The sequence below is a fragment of the Ceratotherium simum genome, chromosome 1 (genome assembly GCF_057802395.1).
Source record: "Ceratotherium simum simum isolate JZ-2026a chromosome 1, ASM5780239v1, whole genome shotgun sequence".
Classification (NCBI taxonomy): Eukaryota; Metazoa; Chordata; class Mammalia; order Perissodactyla; family Rhinocerotidae; genus Ceratotherium; species Ceratotherium simum.
This window is the reverse complement of record NC_141900.1, coordinates 97,973,726-97,992,636: the sequence shown is the minus strand read 5'-3', so window position 1 is coordinate 97,992,636 and position 18,911 is coordinate 97,973,726. Positions and strand designations below refer to the sequence as shown.

At 43.5% G+C, this 18,911-nt stretch overlaps 1 protein-coding gene across 3 annotated transcripts; it reads right to left on the bottom strand.

Moving 5' to 3' along the window:
- Positions 1 to 10,731: 10,731 nt before the first annotated feature.
- GSTK1 (glutathione S-transferase kappa 1) lies at positions 10,732 to 17,364 on the bottom strand. 3 transcript variants are annotated; one of them, XM_087431998.1, is made up of 8 exons: positions 17,222 to 17,364; positions 16,583 to 16,664; positions 16,236 to 16,364; positions 15,826 to 15,926; positions 15,614 to 15,649; positions 13,635 to 13,751; positions 13,187 to 13,280; positions 10,733 to 12,902 (listed from the first exon to the last, which is right to left on the bottom strand). In XM_087431998.1, the coding sequence occupies exons 1-8, from the start codon at positions 17,291 to 17,293 to the stop codon at positions 12,853 to 12,855; spliced, it is 681 nt and encodes a 226-aa protein (XP_087288124.1). In that variant the 5' UTR covers positions 17,294 to 17,364; the 3' UTR covers positions 10,733 to 12,852. The 3 variants fall into 3 exon arrangements, with proteins under 3 accessions (XP_087288133.1, XP_087288124.1, XP_087288129.1); XM_087432007.1 differs by lacking the exon at positions 16,236 to 16,364 and having other exon boundaries at positions 10,732 to 12,902; XM_087432003.1 differs by lacking the exon at positions 15,614 to 15,649.
- Between the last annotated feature and the right edge of the window lie 1,547 nt (positions 17,365 to 18,911).

Below are 18,911 nucleotides of genomic sequence, written 5' to 3'. Positions count from 1 at the left end.
TTGTGTATATGCTTCATGGCCCAGTTAACTTTTGATTCTTCAAAATCCACCCCCAAGGTGGTGCCTGCTGCAGAGGCTGTCTCCACATGTATCCGCAGTATTCCTTCCCACCCTGTCCCAGCCTTTACCTGTTTATATAGTAATTTTCAGTTTACTTACTTTTCTTCCACTGTGAGCTTCTCAAGGTGAGCAATTAGTTTCAATCATCTCTGAATCCCTGAAACTAACACATATGTGTCCTGACACATAGTCAGTGCTCACTTAGAGTTGGATGGTCTTATTAGAAGGCTCCCAGATTGCCTGGCCTCACCACACACTGTAGGGCCAGCACCCACTCTTTTCAGTTGTGGGTCAGGCAGTAGGTCTGGGTGAGGCGGGTGCTGGGAGGTGCTGAGTGGCTGGAGGCATACTTTGTCCTTGAGACCTAGAGAAGGATAGACAGTCTGGGCTTCGTGCCTTCAGAGGGTCACCAGTAGGCAAATACAATCCCAAGGACAGTCGTGGGCCACAGCCAGGGCTGCTGCAGCAGAGTAAGTGGCGGGGAGTGTGTGAGAGAGAAAGGGTGGGGGGAGGGAAGGGCAGAGGATGAAGATGAGTGTGCCTGGAGTGGTGCGTGTGTGTGTGTGTGTGCAGTGGTGGGATGTCAATGATGATTCTCTGAGCCAGACTGATAGAGAGGGGAGAGAGGAGATGTGTAAATGAGGTGTGTCTGGACAGGCAGTGGGAATGGAGAGGGAGGAGAGCTTGTTGTTATTTTGTTTCCACCAAATTCCTTACTGTTCAGCTCATGTGGGGAAAGTACGGCTGGGATCAGAAGGATTTTGATCTACAGTTAATATATTAATAGAAGGAAATTAGCTAAGAGTTGTTGGTGTGTATGATAAGTAAGAGGGCTTTGTTAAAGAGTGAGTTCCAGATTGCTGGTGGTGGGTATAGGCTGAGAGGCAAGAAGGCCAAAGGCCAAGTGTCTGACTGTCTACAGTGAAAGGTTTTGCAGTCTGGTGGAGGTGGCGCCTTTGTAGCTTAAGGCTCTTGGTTGCCAGGAGTGTGCACTAGAGAGACCCATTAATTGAGATAAGAACTGGATTCAAGTCAGAATGGCTAGATTGCTGGCTAGCTGTGCCCTTCAATATAGTCTCTATTCCAATAATTTTAAATAGATTTTCTAAAAATTCTGTTTGTTAAAAAAATATAAAATGTTACAAAATATTTACAAGTTAAAGAAAAAAGTCATCCACAATCTCATTTATCCTAACATGGCCATTTAAAATTTCTGCACATTTCTTTCAGTCTGTCCACATACAAACCAGAATATACTCTGATTGAGATCAGAGTCTATTCACCATTTCATATCTTTAAAAATTTTAAATATTGTATCGTATAAGGTTCACCTTTGATATAGTCTTTGTTGTGATTTCTAACAGCCACATAATATTTTATTGAATAGCTATACCATAATTTGATTAACATACCTTTATGTTGTGTTACTTAATAACATTGAGTTTATTTTATTCAAATTTTTTTTGGTCATCAAACATAGTGCTTCAAAAGATAGAAAGTAGATTAGGGGTTGCTAGGGGTCAGAGAGAGGGAGGAATGGGGAGTAACTACTAATAGATTTCTTTTTGGGGTAATAAAAATATTTTTAAATTAGGTGGTGTGGTGATGCTTGCACAACTCTGTGAATATACCAAAAGAAACCCCACTGACTTGTATACTTTAAAAAGTTGAATTATACCTCCCTAAGGCTATTTTAAAAATAATGCTACAGTGAACATCTTCTTATGTGTAGTTTTTCCTATTTTTTTGATTATTTCCTCCAGTTAAATTCTAAGATGTTATTAATGAGACAAGCAATGTGAATGTTTTTATTACCTTGAATACACATTGCCAAACTGTTTCCCAAAGGTTTTAGTCTCCCTTTTTCTTCATCAATTTAGTATCCTTAGCAAAATATGAATGCACCATTTAATTCAATTGTCACTCCACTTTCTGCTGGCTTGCCTTTGACAAATCTTGCTAGAGGTTGGATCACCCCTCTCGGCCTGCTATTCCCAGCTCACTTCAGGGGATGATGGTGAAGGGCATTGGGAGGTCAGGGGGAAAAGGGAGAAGCAGAGATAGTTGACAGACTTCTGGTGAAGGGTGATGGATGTCTCCCACCGTGTGCTTCTCTATGTCTCTGTACTTCTGTGATTTGGTGTTTCTGAATCGAGGTCTGCTTTATAGTTGTAACCAATACATGTGGAGTGTTTTGTGTATACTTCTCACTGTGCTAAATACTTTACACAAATTAAGTAATTGAAAATACCTATAATATAATAAGAGGTAGTTACTATTATTATGTCCATTTTACAGGTGAGGTCAGAAACTTGAGGAAAATGTAGAGCTAATCAAGGTTGGGGTCAAGATTTGAACCCGCAGTCACAGTCCAGAAGCCTGGCTCTTAACCACTATGTCATCCCACTCTAAACCCTCTTTTGGCTGTCAGAGTAATGATAATTTAGCAAAACACCTGTGACATTCTTAGATCATTACTCTGGGCTTCCCTGGAGAAGTAGATGCTGTTTTCCCCCACTGACTGGCATCTCGAAAAGGCTGATCTTCAGACAGCAAAGGCAGCAAAAAGTAATATCAGAAGATAAGGCAAGGTTGAGAAGTTAGGATTTCAGGCTCTGTATCAGGATGCTTATCTTATCTGAGCTAAATAAGGCTAATTATAAAAGGTAATACTTTGAACATCTCTAGAATCCCAGTGTGCCAGTGACTACGTCTAAAAGGGTGTTGGTGGTAACATATATGTGTGTAGAAACAGTTTGCCCACGTCCATGAGCTCATTTGTTCCTTAATAGCAATGACATGGGGTAAGTCTGATTCTCATTTTTATGTTACAGAAGAGGAAACCAGCTCAGAGAAAGCACATGGTTTATTTAACTAGAACCAAACTCAGAATCTTGACCTTTTAACTCAGTTCAGAGTGTTTTCCTCTGTGTTAGTTACTTACTCACAGATCCTCCAAATGTGTAGGGAAGGTGGATACACGATTTGACACGAAGTAGGTCAGCAACGTTGATATTTCTGGGATGGAAAGGCTTCCAAAGAATCATAAATCCTCAAGTATGTAAGACAAAGTACATGTTATCACCCTCACCAACTAGCTGTAATATTGTATAAAGCTCACTGGGAACGCTGAGTGAACAGAGGGGTTCAAGCTGTCCCTCTTGCTCAGATATTCAGCACTAAAACACAGAAAGTGATTCTGGAATTTGAGAAACTGAGCATGGTTGTTGCTGAGTGACAAAAAGAGCATTGTGTTTATTAGAAATGTCTACAGATAGTGGCAACAGGGTCCCACATGAATATGAGACCTAAATAGGAGAAAACAGGGAGGCATTGTGGTTAATCACATATCTTTTAGAGATGGCCAAACCAGATTTTAAATCTCAGTTCTGCCACTTACTGTGTGACCTCGGGTAAGTACTTAACCTTTCTGAGCTTCATTTCCTAATTTGTAAATTGGTGAAAAGAAGCCCAAGCTTATCAGCCCTTCTCCCCCTGCTCCTCCAGCCTGGTTATGACCCATGAGCTGCAGCCAAAGCCAGAGTCAAGGTCTGAATGTAACGGATACATGTGTGTGGGACCAGCAGGGCCACCATCCTGTCACTGGGACTTGATTTCACTGTGGAGCATTTGTTTGTAACTTACAGTAGTGTCCACTTATCTGAGGGGGATATGTTCCAAACCTCCCACTGGATTCCTGAAGCTGCACGAAGTACCGAACCCCATATATACTATGTTTTTTCCTATACATACATACCTATGATAAAGTTTAATTTATAAATTAGGCACAGTAAGAGATTAACAATAATAACTAATAATAAAATAGGACAATGATAACAATATACTGTAATAAAAGTTACCATAGATGTTAGCAACCTCAGCATTTTCTTTCTTATTAAGTCCAAAACTTTCACCTTTTCACTTAGAGGAAGCACTTTAACGGGTTCTGTTTGGCATACATGAATTGCCAGCATCACCATTCTTGTGTTTTGGGGCCATGATTAAGTAAAATAAGGGTTACTTGAACACAAGCACTGCGATACCTCTACAGTCGATCTGATAACTCAGATGGCTACTAAGTGACTAACGGGTGGGTAGTGTATACAGTGTGGATACACTGGACAGAGGGATGATTCACGTCCTGGGTGGGGCAGAGCTGGATAGCATGAGATTTCATCACACTACTCAGAATGGCATGTAATTTAAAACTTATGAATTGTTTATTTCTGGAATTTTCCATTTAATATTTTCAGATCGAACTTGACCATGGGTAACTGAAACCTCGGAAAGCAAAACTGCAGATAAGGGGGGACTGCTGTACATTGTACATAGCCCTGTGCTAATCTCTAAGGTTCTCCACCCAGGAAATGTAACACTTTTTTTTTTTTTTTTTTTTTTTTTTTTTTGTGAGGAGGACCAGCCCTGAGCTAACATCCAATGCCAATCCTCCTCTTTTTTGCTGAGGAAGACTGGCCCTGGGCTAACATCCATGCCCATCTTCCTCCACTTTATATGGGATGCTGCCACAGCATGGCTTAACAAGCGGTGTGTTAGTGCGCACCCGGGATCCAAACCGGCGAACCCCGGGCCGCCGCAGCGGAACGTGCGCACTTAACCGCTTGCGCCACCGGGCTGGCCCCATGAAATGTAACACTTTTGATTTTGGTCTCCAGGATTTTCTGAGGTGGATAGAGAGATGACACCCATATGAAAGAATTAAATAATGATTAAGGACAGTATCTGAGACAGTATCAATGTGTGGATATTAACAAATTTTTAAAGACAAAAATTAAAGATAATGATTACTAAAACTATTTGTTAATTAAAAAATAATCTATATTCATGATATAAATTTCAACAGTTAAAAAATATTATAGTAAAAAGTAAGTCTTCTTTACACCACAAAACCTCAGTCTCTCAGCCCCCTTTCCTCAAGACAACTACAGTTTCCCAACTTTTTCTGGATATCTCCCAGAGCCCTTGATTATGCAAATGTATTAGTCAGGCTCCCTTTCTTTATACACATGGGAGCATGCCAGAGGTATTGTGTTATATTTTGCTTTTTCTATCTAACAACATATGTTGGAGACTGTTCCTTATCAATATGTACAGGTCTGCATGTATAGACCATTTTATTGTGAATTCTTAAAAACATACAGAAAAGAATTTTACAGTGAACACCCATGTACACCTATATTCTACAATTAATATTTCACCATACTTGCTTTATTACATATCTATCCATCTATCTATCGCTTTATCCATCCATCAATATATCTTATTAATTTTTTTTGTTTGAGGAAGTTTGGCCCTGAGCTAACATCTGTTGCCAATCTTCCTTTTTTTTTTCTCCTTATTTCTCCCCAAAGCCCCAATGCATAGTTGTATATCATAGTTGTAGAGTTGTAGCTCTACTATGTGGGACGCCACCTCAGCATGGCTTGATGAGCCGTGAGCAGGTCCACACCCAGAATCTGAAATGGTGAATTCCAGGCCGCTGACGTGGAATGCGTGAACCTAACTGCTGCACCACCGGGCCGGCCGTATATCTTATTTTTTTGATACAGTTCAAAGCAAGATGCAGACATCAGTACACTTCCACCTAACTACTTCAGCATGCATAAAAGTAACTAGAGTTAAATCGTTTACAGTTAACTTTTTTTCTTTTGAAGTAAAATTTGAGTACAAAGAAACAGAGATTTTAAGTGGACCATTCCATGAGTTTGGATAAAATCTTACACTGATGTAACCCAAACTCCAATCAAGATATGAAACATTACTATCACCCAGAAAGTTCCATCATGCCCCTTCCCAGTCCACTCCATAGGCCCCTATTGTTTTGATTTGTTTCCATCTATTATACATTTTTAAAAGAATGGTTTCTATTTTATGGAACAACCATTAATTTATTTAATGACTTTCCAACTGATAACCATTTAGATTGTTTCCAGGATTTTGCAATTAATATATTTCTATATTCACACGTATAAATTGGAAAAATTCCTAAAAGTGAAGTTTTCATAGATATTGCCAAATTGCTCTTGAAAGTTGCAAAAATTCACACTCCCACCCACCTTGCAGGAGTACCTGTTTCCTCAAACCCTGATCGACAGTGGGTTATCAAACTTGGATTCAATAAATTTTTTATTGTTTACTTGCTGTGTGGGACACTCTCAGGTATGTAGTAGATCCAACAGGAATCTCACTTTCAAGGAGTTACTGCCCAGAAGAGGAAAGACATGTCCATAACTAACCATGAGACAAGGTACAAAGTGTGAGACAAGGTACAAAGTGCTGCTGGGGTTCAGAGGAGAGACTTCATGATGAGAAGGGTGGGGATTAGGAATGCATCATGGATAAGAGTGGGATTTGTTTACACTGCTTTTACATCCATCTCATTATTAGGCATGGAGTAGACAGTACATACTTGTATCATTGACTAGTAATTAGTGAATACTTGCTGATTTAATGATTCATGATCTTTTGATCCCTGGATCCTCCGTCAGTTGCCTCACCCTGCCCCCACACGCCCTTTTCTGGCCATTTCCAGTCTGGCATCAGTTAGAGCCAGCCATGGCCTTGAACATGGTCTTGGCGGAAGAGGGAGTGGGTCTGACTCAAGCCAAGGGTTTTAATTTTCCCCACCCCCAGTGAAGACCTTGAAGGAACTCTCTAGGCTGGGATTCAGGGCCTGGGACAAGCCAGGAGCAGTGGTCCAATTGGCTTCCCAGCCTCCAATCCTCTTTTACCCTGGGGTCCAAGTGGCTACCTCTTCCTGCTTCTACTTTTGCTTATACCTGGGAATTGTAGTCAGATGAAGGGCTGTGTTTCCTCTGAGAAGCAGAATAATGACTAATGGGCCCAAACTCCTCCATCTGGACTCCTGCTGTCTCTCTGAAACTCTCTGTCTCCCCAGCACCATCATTTCCTGGATTCTCCATTCAACTTTTCTACTTTGTAACTTCATCCATCTCTCCTTTGACCTTGTTATCTCCTTCTCCTTTTTGCTACTCTTGGGTTTCAGGGCAGGCTACCCCAAAATATTCCACAGGGACATATTGATTATTTTGAATTAAAGTTACTTCAGAAGTAAAAAGAGTCTGTGTCTTTTCCCCCTGAAAGCAGGAAATAAATCTCTCATATGAAAGGTGCTCATCCTTATCAGCAGAGCTAGGGAATTCGGGGCCAAGAACCTGCGTAAACAAACCTTGCTAATTTACTGCCTCAAGCCTAAACTCTGCTTAAATTCCCCACTTATTACATACCCCAAGTCTAAGTTTCTTTGTCCTGTTGTTCCTCACAAATGTAGTTTCTTTGTGTAAAAGATATATATACTCCCTGCTTTATTCACTCTTTGAGCATCATTTCTCTATGATCTCTAATACAGACATATTAAACTCGGTTTTTCTCCTGTTAATCTGGTCTTTTGTCAATTTTATCATTAGTCCAGCCATCAGAACACAAGAAGGGTAGAAGGGGGGAATTTCCCCTTCCCTGGCACCACCTCCATCTCCTTTTTCCCTTCTATCACTCACTTCCTTCTCTTTTCTTTGTTCCATTCATTTGATAAGCATTTACTTAGCATGTGCTATGTGCTTACAGGATCAGCTACAGCTATATAATTTGTGGAGTCCAGTGCAAAATGAAAATGCGGGGCCCCTTGTTCAAAATTATTAAGAATTTTGAGGAGTGATAGCAGAGCATTAAACCAGTTGTGAGGCCCTGTGTGAGTACGTGGGTTGCAAGTCCATGAAGCCAACCTTGTGTGCACAGTACTATGGGGATATGGTGAAAATATGTAATATCACAGAATCACAATCTCAGTACATTCTCTTTATTTTTTATTTTTTGGTGAGGAAGATTGGCCCTGAGCTAGCATATGCCAATCATCCTCCATTTTCTATGTGGGACACCACCACAGCATGGCTTGTTGAGTGGTGTGTAGGTCCACAGCTGGGATCTGAACCCGTGAACCCTGGGCTGCTGAAGTGGAGTGTGCGAACTTAACCACTACGCCACTGGGCTGGCCCCCAGTACGTTCTCTTTTAAAAACATTTCTATTAGGGGATTATCCCAAAACATGTAAAAGAAGAAAGGATAGTATAATGAACTCCCCATGTACCTATCACACAGCTTCAAGAACTATCAACGGTTGCCACTCTTGTTTCGTCTATTCCTTCCACCTCTGCCACCTTTTAAAAGGCATCATGCCACTTCTACCCTAAATATTTCAGAGTGCAATTCCAACTGATGAGAACTTTTTTGTGCACAGCCACCCTGCCATTATCACACTTAACGAAATGAACACTAATTGCTTAATATCGCCTAATACCCAGTCCATGTTACTATCCCCCAAGTGTCTCAAAAATGTGTTCTTACAATTTGTACATTCTTTTAAAATCTGTTATTAAAAACAATATGGAAACTTCTCAAAACAATCTAATTAGAAAATGAGCAAAAGACATGAACAGATATTTCACAAACAGGATGCACAGATGGCACATAAGCAAGCAAAAAGATGTTCAACATCATTAGCCCTTAGGGAAATGCAAATTCAAGTCAAAATAAGACATCACTACACATCTATCAGAAAGGACAAAATAAAAGATAGTAATAACACCAAATGCTGGTGAGGATGTGGAGAAACTGGATCACTCATGCATTGCTAGTAGGAAGGTAAAATGGTATGGCCACTCTGGAAAAGTATAGCAGTTTCTTACAAAACTAAACAGGCACTTACCATATGGCCCAGCAACTGCACTCCTGGGCATTTACCCCAGGGAAATGAAAATTTATTTGCACATAAAAACCTATACATGAATGTTTATAGCAGCTTTATTGGGAATAGCCCAAAGTGGAAACAACCTAAATGTCCTTTGACAGGTTAAACAAACTGTGGCACCTCCATGCCATGAAACACTATTCAGCAATAAAAAGAACAAAGGACCAATACACGAAGGACCTTGGGCGCATCTCAAGGGAATTATGCCGAGTGAAAACAAGCCAATCTAATTCCATTAATACAGCATTCTTGAAATGATAAACTATATGAAGAGCAGATTAGTGGTTGCCAGGGGTTAGGGAAGTGAGGAGGGAGGGAGGTGGCTATAGCTACAAAAGGGTGGCATGAAGGATCCTTATGCTGGAAATGTTCTGTGTCTTGACTGTGGTGGTTGTCACAGGAGTCTACAGGTGATAAAATTTTATGGAACTAAATACAGACACACAAATGAGTGCATATAAAACTAGTGAGGTCTGAACAAGGTTGATGGATGGTATCAATGTCAATTTCCTGGTGGTGTTAGTGCAGCATAGTTATGCAAGATGTTATCACTGGGGAAACTGGATGAAACGTGTACAGTATCTCTGTGCATTATGTCTGACATCTGCGTGTTAGAAAATATAGACATTTCTGGGAGCACACAAAAAACTGGAGAGTGAGAATGGGAGTGGGAAGGGGGAGACTTCACTTTTCACTTGACACCTTGCTCTGTTTTTCTGTTTTTGTTTTGTTTGTTTGACCACGTGCATGCATTACTTTTTTGTTGTTGTTAATTACCACTTGCGTTTTGGCATTGTAAGAAAAAAAACCACTTCTAGGAATTTTACCCAAGGTTGTGTTTTGGAAGCATAATGCTATTTTTTAAGCTTGGAATTTGAATTACACTGTAAGCAAGTGGTTCAGGATTGAATTCTGAGTCTGGATATAATTGCAAATTTTATATCACCTTACAACTGTTGATCAGAAGGGGAGAAGAGAGAGAAACTAAGAATAAGTATGAGACTCTCTTTGGATTAGAAGAGTGTTCCTTTATTTTAAAAAATACAGCTGCATTTGGGGGCTTTTTCCTTTCTTGATGTGATGCTTAATTTTATGTGTCAACTTCACTGAGCTGAGGGATGCCTAGACAGCTGATAAAACATTAACTGCGTGTGTCTGTGAGGGCATTTCCAGAAGATTAGCATTTGCAAGGTGGACTGAGTGAGTGGGCATCATTTAATCCATTGAAGGCTGGAACAGAAAAAGGCAGAGGAAGGCTGCATTTGCTCTCTCTGCTGTAAGTGAGACATCCATATTCTGCCTCAGACATCAGAGCTCCTGGTTCTTAGGCCTTTGGACTTGGACTGGAAATATAGCACCCACCACTGGCTTTCCTGGGCCCCCATCTTGCAGACAGCAGATCTGGGATGCCTCAGCCTCCATAATCATGTAAGCCAATCCCTTATAATCTTTCTGATTTCTCTCTGTATCTATAAATATCCTATTTGTTCCATTTCTTTGGAAAACCCTCACTAATATACTCATTTTGAATTCTATCTAGCAGAAGGAGTTCAGAGATTATGATCTAGATCATGTATGTAAGGATTAGTTCAGAAATTGTCTCATCCCTCCAGACAATATTAAATTCTGCTATTGGATTAGGAAAATAGGATGCTAGAGTCTTTGAAGAAGACAAGGCAGAGCTGGGAAATATGCAACTACAATAACAGATTATCCCACATTAGCCTGGGATAAGATTTAGGATTAAGTCAAGCAATTGATACGTTTAGAAAACAATGGGAAGGATGCACAATTGTACCCAAATGTGAATCTACAAATCCTTGTATTTTCTTATTGACATATATGTTTGTTTACGAGAATAAATGATCATTTAAAAAAGTATACAAATAAAATGGAAACATTTTGACATGTTTTATTCCAGGATTAATATACTAATGTCCTCTGTAGTGTAATATATTTTTATACATCAAGATATAATTAAGATCATACTATACATAGTTTCATCTTTTTTGCATCAATATTATATCCTAAGAATTTCCAATGTTCTTTAAAATTTTTCACACTTTTTTTTTTTTTTTTTTAGTGAGGAAGATTGACCCTGAGCTAACATCTGCTGCCAATCTTCCTTTTTTTTTGCTGAGGAAGATTAGCCCTAAACTAACATCTGCGCTCATCTTCCTCTATTTTGTATGTGGGACGCCACCACAGCATGGCTTGATGAGCGGTGCATAGGTCCGTGCCCGGGATCCAAACCTGCAAACCCTGGGCCACTAAAGTGGAGCGTGCAAACTTAACCACTGTGCCACCAGGTCGGAACCACAAATACAATTTTTGATGGCTAGGAAACATTATATCCTGGATGTACCATAATTTATTCAAGCATCCTCCTACTCTTAGATATTTAAGTTATCTGATGTCACAAATAATGCTGAGACAAGCATCTTTATTCATAAAACTTTGTCTCTACTCACCACACGCTGGGCAGCTTTGATATATGAGAAGTTACAATTTGTTTTAACTTGCCCTTATATTTCTTAAGGTTGGACATTTTCCTATATTTTTATATTAGCTGTACACGTCACAACATCTCCTTTGAAGGAGAGAGTGCTTATTTGGAGAAGTACTTCTGGTATTATATCACAGATGAACCTGGTCAGGATGATTTGAAATCCTGGGGTATGCTGGAATCATGGAAGAGAGGAGGAAGACAGGAGGTGATGGGGCACAAAAGGGGAAAATGGGATATGAGATGAGAAAGAGCCAGAGAGAGGGAGCAAAGGGAAGATGGCATCCCCTCCCAAAGCCCCTCGAGCCATTGAAGGCTCCGCACCTGGTTCCCAACAAGCGTCCAAGTGTGGTTTCAGCTTCTGAATAAAGAGAGTTCTCAAAGAAGTCCAAATACTATTGAAACACCAGGTATTCTGATGATTGCACAGTGGGAGCAGATGGAGGCAGGACTTTGGATAAATAATTGGGGGAGTGGGAAAGCTATGGGTTTGTGTGGGAGGATCAGGGGTTATTCTAGGCCAGGGAGAGGCCTGGGCCTTTCTCAGGATCTGCACCATGGATGAGGGAATGAGCCCCTCCTCCAGGCTATGGCAACACCAGCTGCTCTCCCTGCGCCACCTTGCCCTGGTTCTGCTGGTCAGTGTAGCTGGACTTGGTTTAAATACCTGGGCGCAAGCTCAGTCATGCCCAATCTTCACTCCCACTGGGCCTCTAGTCCCAGTCTCATCTCAGGCACCGTGGCTGGTCAGAAGACAGTAAGTGCCAAACTACTTAGTTGCAAAATCCATCTGGCTTAGTCTCTGTCCCTGACAGAGGGATCTAGGGAGTTTCTGTAGAAAAGAAAGAGGGACAGTTTCCTGCTCCTTCCATGCAAGCCGCCCACGGGGCTGGGAGTATGGAAAGAGCTGTTCTTCTCAAACACCTAGAGTGGACAGGATGTGACTGCAGGAACAAGAACACACAAATACCAGGGAAGACACAGACCCAAGAATATTACAGCTAATGGCATTAGGTTTACTTTGTGGGAAAGCAGAGTTTGGGGCTCTTGAAAGGCACTTGTGAAGCACAGAAGTAAGAGCAGCCATGAGAGTAACAGTAGATGTACCACTCAGCCCTCTGGGCATCCCCCAGGGCCACAGAAGCATCTCTATTAGACAAGGAAAGAGTCCCAGTGCCCCACAGTGGAGGAGGGGTACAGAGATGGTCTGCTTTTTTTTTTTTCTTTGTGAGGAAGATCAGCCCTGAGCTAACATCTGATGCCAATCCTCCTCTTTTTGCTGAGGAAGATTGGCCCTGGGCTAACATTCATGCCCATCTTCCTCTATTTTATATGGGACGCCACCACAGCATGGCTTGACGAGCAGTGCATCGGTGTGCGCCAGGGATCCAAACCTGTGAACCCCGGGCCATCAAAGCAGAGCGCACGCAATTAACTGCTACGCCACCGGGCCGGCCCCTGGTCTGCTTTTTTATACCAATAATTTTGCTTCCTCTGGGCATCCTTAAAGTCTGGCATTCATGGCTGGAGGCACAGGGCCCATCCACTTCTCTCCTGGATAGAGAAACACACATACGTCAGAAGCTGGCCCCACAAGCCCCCAACGGTTTTCTAGGACGAGCTCTGCTTGGCTTCAAGGTACAGAAGGTTTCCTTCTCTCCTATGGGGATGAAGGTGGCCCCTTCCCATTCAATCTCGAGCACCCCTGTGTCTGTATGAGGCCTCATTGTTGGGAAATGCCTAGAACATAGTTTGCTCTGAATCTGTCCTTCTGGTCAACTGATATAATGCAGGTAGGGCTGGGGTCAAGGGCAGCTCACCATGAACCTGTAACTCACCCAGCAGGTATGCCAGCAACTCCATCCGGTCAGAGCCAAACAACATGTGGGTTTGGTCACCCAGGTGGACCACAGTGATGGGCAGCCCAAAAGCCTGGAGAAAGCAGTTACAGTGCAAGGAGGAAGGTGACAGAGCAGGTGTTTATTAGGCCAGGGTTGAAGGCTGCGAGTCAATACTTGTCTGAGGTTACAGAAGCAAAGCAGCCAGAGGTGTTTGATAAGAGGCTCCACGGTTCTAAGGAGAGTTTTCTGTTTCTGTCTCTCACCATCTATCTCCCTCCTTTCCTTTCCTTGAGTTCAGGGACAGGAAGAGAGAGGATGAGGGCTGTCTGGAGAGCTTGGGGGGACTCATGTTGGGGAACAGACTTTGCACAGGAGTGTGGGGACCCAGCAGAGATTCTCAGACTGTGTCTCAGCACTGGGATTAGGGACACACAGAGTGGCTCACCCCATATTTGCAGGCTGCCTGGGTGGTCTCCTGGAGCTGGTTCTTCACCCGTGGTGTTGAGATCTTTTCCAGAAGTCCTCGGGCTTGTTCCGTGGACATGCCAGCCTTCTCTGCAGCCTGAGGGGATGTGATAGGGAACACAATTGTCTGCATTAGCAAGGGTGGGGATCCCAGGAGAAAACCCTGGTCTTTTTATTTTTTTGGTGAGGAAGATTGGCCCTGAGCTAACATCTGTGCCCATCTTCCTCTATTTTGTATGTGGGACGCCACCACAGCATGGCTTGATGAGCGGTGTGTAGGTCCGCACCCAGTATCCGAACCCACAAACCCCAGGCCACCGAAGCAGGGGGCGTGAACTTAACCACTGTGCCACTGGGCCGGCCTCCAAAACTCTGGTCTTTTTATTTTCTGCCCCCAAGTTTTCCTGGCAGTGCCATTACCCACCACGAGTGGAGGTCTATCCTTGCCAAGAGGGGCTATTTTCTTCCTTTAAAATCTTGAGATTGGTGGCAAGAGCAGGTGGCCAAGAGTCACAGTTACAGAAATTCAATGCCAGAGGGCATCTTAGAGACCATCTTCCCCACTTCTTCATTAAGCAGTGAGGAGACTGAAGTCCAAAGGGAGTACATGACTTGGTCAGCATTGTTAGTAGCAGAGCCAACGCCAGAATTCAAGTCCCCTGAAGTTAAGGCTGTGGCTCTTGCCTTCCTACTTCTCAGAATTCTGGAAAATCTTGTGCTTTTTTTGAGTCAAGGGCTAAGCTCTAATTCTGATGGAATTTCCTGAGGACTTTTGAGCAGGGCACACAGCTACGGCCACCTGCTTGGCTTCAAGAGAATGATAAAAGTGTCAGTTTGGGGATGGTTGGTATAGTTTGGGATCAGTGGTTCTCAACTTTGGCTGCACATTAGAATGTCCTGGAGGAGCTTGTAAAAATCCCAATTCACAGGCCACTCCCTAGAACAATTACATCAGAATGTCTGAGAGACAGAGCCCACGTCCAGGTCTCCAAGTGTTTTTAATATACGGCCAAAGTTGAGAACCATGGCAACCTGACCTCCTCGACCTGGAGGGGAAACACAAAGTCATGCAATGCATTCTGATGAAACAATGTCTTTGACTTGGCTAAATGAGAGGATTGTGTCCCACACCAAATCTTCAACAGTAGGGGACTGGTTAAGTAAACAAAAATAGGTCCACTGAATGGAATGCTATGTAGAAACTAAGAATTATACTTTCAAAGAGCTTAAAATGGCATGGAAAATGACTGTTAAATATTAAGAGAAAAGGCAAGCCTATGCATATACTTTACAGGAATAAAAACACTGGAGGATATGTTGGCCCTTCTGTATGTGTAACTTTTTTTGTAATTTGCCATTTTATATGTTAAATTTGAATATGCTTCAACTATCTTTCGTAAACTAAAGGGAAAATATTGTTTTGAATTTCCTGATTTAATCCTGAAGAAAAATTTACTTTTTATACCCCCGCCTATGGCTGGCACACATTTTAATGTTTTGAACTATTTCCTTTTGTTCTCACTCAGGCTTCTGTAGAATTCTGGCTTGAGTCAGTTATCTCTTTTTGTCTTTTTAAAGCCTGTTTTTAAAGTCTCCTGCTTTCTACTCTGCACGTGTAGGTGAGGTTTGTGTTGGAGTCTTTGGGGCCAAGACTTGCCAATACTTCAACTCTCCCCCTCCGGGGGTGCCAACATATCATCTCTCTCTCACTGACTTCTTTCCTCAAATAAAATCTACCCATGTAGAATTTTGCACTTTCCCTTTCAACAAAGAGATATTCTTTTGAGAGTCCTCTTAATTCCAACCTTTCGGTAGTTTGGCCCCTCAAACACAGGCATCCTTTCTCCCCAAGTAACTATGACCTCTTCCATTGAATAAGGAACCTATGTCCTCTCCGCCCCCAAATGCCAACTGTTCTGATTCTCTATGGAATAGTGGGAGTAGAGCCAGGACACTCACAGCCAGGATGCTCTGGGGCTCTGTGATGTCTTCATCCTGGGAAGAAGAAGACACACAGCAGGAAGGGGGTGGTGATGTGTGGGGGATGATGGAGGACAGCAGGTCAGTGAACACTAGGGGAGGGCAGAACCAAGACTCTGGCAATGGGCCTAGGGAAGGGTCACCAAGTCATGCAGAGTGTCCCAAGTGGGTTCCCAGAGCCCTGCCCTCACCCGTGACCAGACACGCATCCATAGTTCCCTGGACGCTTTCTCCAGCACCTCGGGGTGCTCCAAGTTCACGGCGGTGAGGAATCGCATGGCCAACAAACTTCCTGTGGGGCAGATGCACTCAGAGGTAGGGCTCCTCTAGCTTGTTTCCCACGGAGGACGGGCTCTGTCCTGCTTCTGACATCCCCCAGAGCTCCATGGCCCTCAGCCTCCCACACAAGTGTTTATAGCCAATTTGTCCTGCTCTTCCTCCTCTTATGTCCCCACAACCTTCTGCTCATTCAACTCGGATCTTGTGTTTTCCCAAGGTTTGTTTCATTTAATGTAGTTGCCCAGCCCCTCCTTTCTGGCCCTACAATCTCCAACTTCGCTGCCTTCCACTTGATACCCCATCTGTATTCCACTCTCTTCACCTTTTTCAAGGATCACAGAGAAGAACTCCTTGGGGAATCGGATGGGAACCTGGAGATGCTGTCCCAGGAGCCTAACGTCACTTTCCATGTATTTGGCTTTGCGGGGAAGCAGAGCTGGTGGCTTGTTTCCTGCAAGTGGAAAGCTGGGCACCGTACTGAGAGACAATCTATGGGTCCCAGGCTTGGGGGACCCCTGAGCCGGGTTTTGGGCAGAGGGCAAATTACTAGCTGCTGGTGCCAATGTAAAAATTCAGTTGAGGGCAGCCCCCCTGGGCCTTTGAAATCAGGCCCCCCCCAAATCCCTGCCCCATTATGGGGTGCTCCCCCCCCAGCACCTGCCTTCGTACCACTGTCTTGCATGATCCCTGCAATCAGGGTGGGGCGCAACTGCAGGTTGACGTTCCAGATGTTCTTATACCGGCACAGGATCTGCAGGAGCAGAGGTGAAGATCCAGACTCAGTGTGTAAGACGGAAAGAGTGAAAACGGCTGAGGGAACACAAGGGTGTTTCAGGACAGCGCATTAGCCAGAGGCTCTAAGCGCAGAGCAGGGGTTATGCGCATACCCAAAGTTGTCTGGTTTGAAATTGCAAAACTCTCCATTCCTAGAAGTCGACCCCAGGATCTCTGCTCTGGGGACGGTTTCCATCTGTTGTGCACTCCACCCCCTAAAACTGACATGGGAGAGCTAAGAGGTGTCGGTGCCACGGATTTCTCCGGGATTCTTTGGAGTTACCCCTCTTCTTCCAAACACCGTGGGAAACCACTGCCTTAGGATATTAGGACTCGACCTAGAGCCAGCGACCGTGTCCCGTTTAGAAACACAAAGTGCCCTTCAGCCCTGGCCCTCTATCTGCTTGTCCTAAACCCCATCGGGCTGTGCCAGGAATTTCACGAGACGGCGGGCCTTGCGCCCTGGGCCCTGCGCTTGCTCTGCCCTCTGCCCTCTTCTCCAAGCCCCGGCCGAGGAGGCTCCCCCGGCGTCACCTCGAAGCCCAGCCAGGAGTAGGGGGACAGCACATCATAGAAGAGCTCCAGGGTCCGCGGCAGGCGCTCCATGCCGCAGCCGGGGGCAGGCGAAGCGAGCAGGCCTGCGGCCGAGCGACGGCGCGCGTTTCCTTTTACCGGAGCGCGGCGGCCCCGCCCCAACTTCCGGCCTGCAGGGAGGCCCGCCCCCTCCTCCGCCGCGCAGCCTCGCGGAGGAAAACCGCCCCGGGCAGAGTCCGGCGGGCTGGCGGGGCGGCTGCGCCTGCGGGGACCCGGGGAGGGTGGGGAGCGCGCCGACACGTGTGGTGACCCGCTCTCCTCGGAGACGCTATTCTCCCCGGGGTGGAGTCGGGGGCAAAAGGAAGTGGTTTGAGATGCATGCCGTGCTTCTCGTTTAGCTGTGCGCCTTTGGCAAGCCACTTGACCTCTCTGAACCTCGGTTTGCTCGTCCCTAATAAAAAGGGGAATACATAACGACAACCCTTACCTCATATAGACTTGTGAGGGATGAAAGGACTCTGATACATGTAGTTATTAGTGTTACTTGGCAATTGCATGAACTTCCTGGGACTGGTGCAGGGTAAGAAGTGCCCAGATTATACATTTTTTGTTTTTCTGAGAGTTTAGCACAATGCTGGAACATATTTGACAATCAATACATGTTTTGTGAGCGAGTGAAGGAGAGAGAGAGGCCTCAGTGCAACCGATAATTGGAGGGATAAGGGGGAATGGTCTGCCCTATTTACATTTGCAAATATGTCATGTTGTCTTATATTGAGATTACATTTACTGCAAATAAACAGACTTTTAAAAATTCCACTTAATTTTATTAAAATTGTTTTTAATATTAGTAATTTTATGAATGAAAAACCGTAGCAATAAAAATTCCTCTTCTCATTTGTATTAGTTGAAAAAACGACCATAGGCCATTAGAATACCGAGACACAATGTAAACCTTTACATAGGGTACAACATATAAAATGGAATGAGAAATGATATTATCTTCACCCACTTGCAAATTAAACTGATTGTTTGACCATCACTGAAACTGAAAAATTATACTTTGTTTTTCTCCACTAATATTAGTTTAAAAGTATCCGAGAGCTAATTTAGCCGGGTAATATAAGATTTTATTTTAAAAGTAGATCATCACTTATTTTTAAAAACCTTTATATTTGGAAATAATTTTAGACTTACAGAAGAGTTGTAAAGACAGTACAAAGAGTTTCTGCATACCCTTCATCCAGCTTCCCCTAATGTGAACATGTTACATAACACGAACATCTTTCACCAGTTTTCCTACTAATGTCCCTTTTCTGTTCCAGGATCCAGTCCAGGACACCATATAGCATTAAGTTGTTATGTCTCTGGTCTCCTCCTGTCTATGAAAGTTTCTTGACCTTTTTTTGTGTTTCATGACTTTGACACTATTGAAGATTATTGGTCAGGTATTTTGTAGAATGTCCCTCAGTTTGGGTGTGTTGTTTTCTCACGTCTAGGCTGGGGTTATGGGTTTTGGGGAAATATACCACAGAGGTGAAGTGCCCTTCTAGAACTGTGTCAGGGGGTTCCTGTTATCAACATGACATGTTACTGGTGATGTTAACCTTGACCACTTGGTTAAGATGGAGAAACTGTCAAGCTTCTTGACTGTAAACTCACTATTTCCCCCTTTCCATACTCTGTTCTT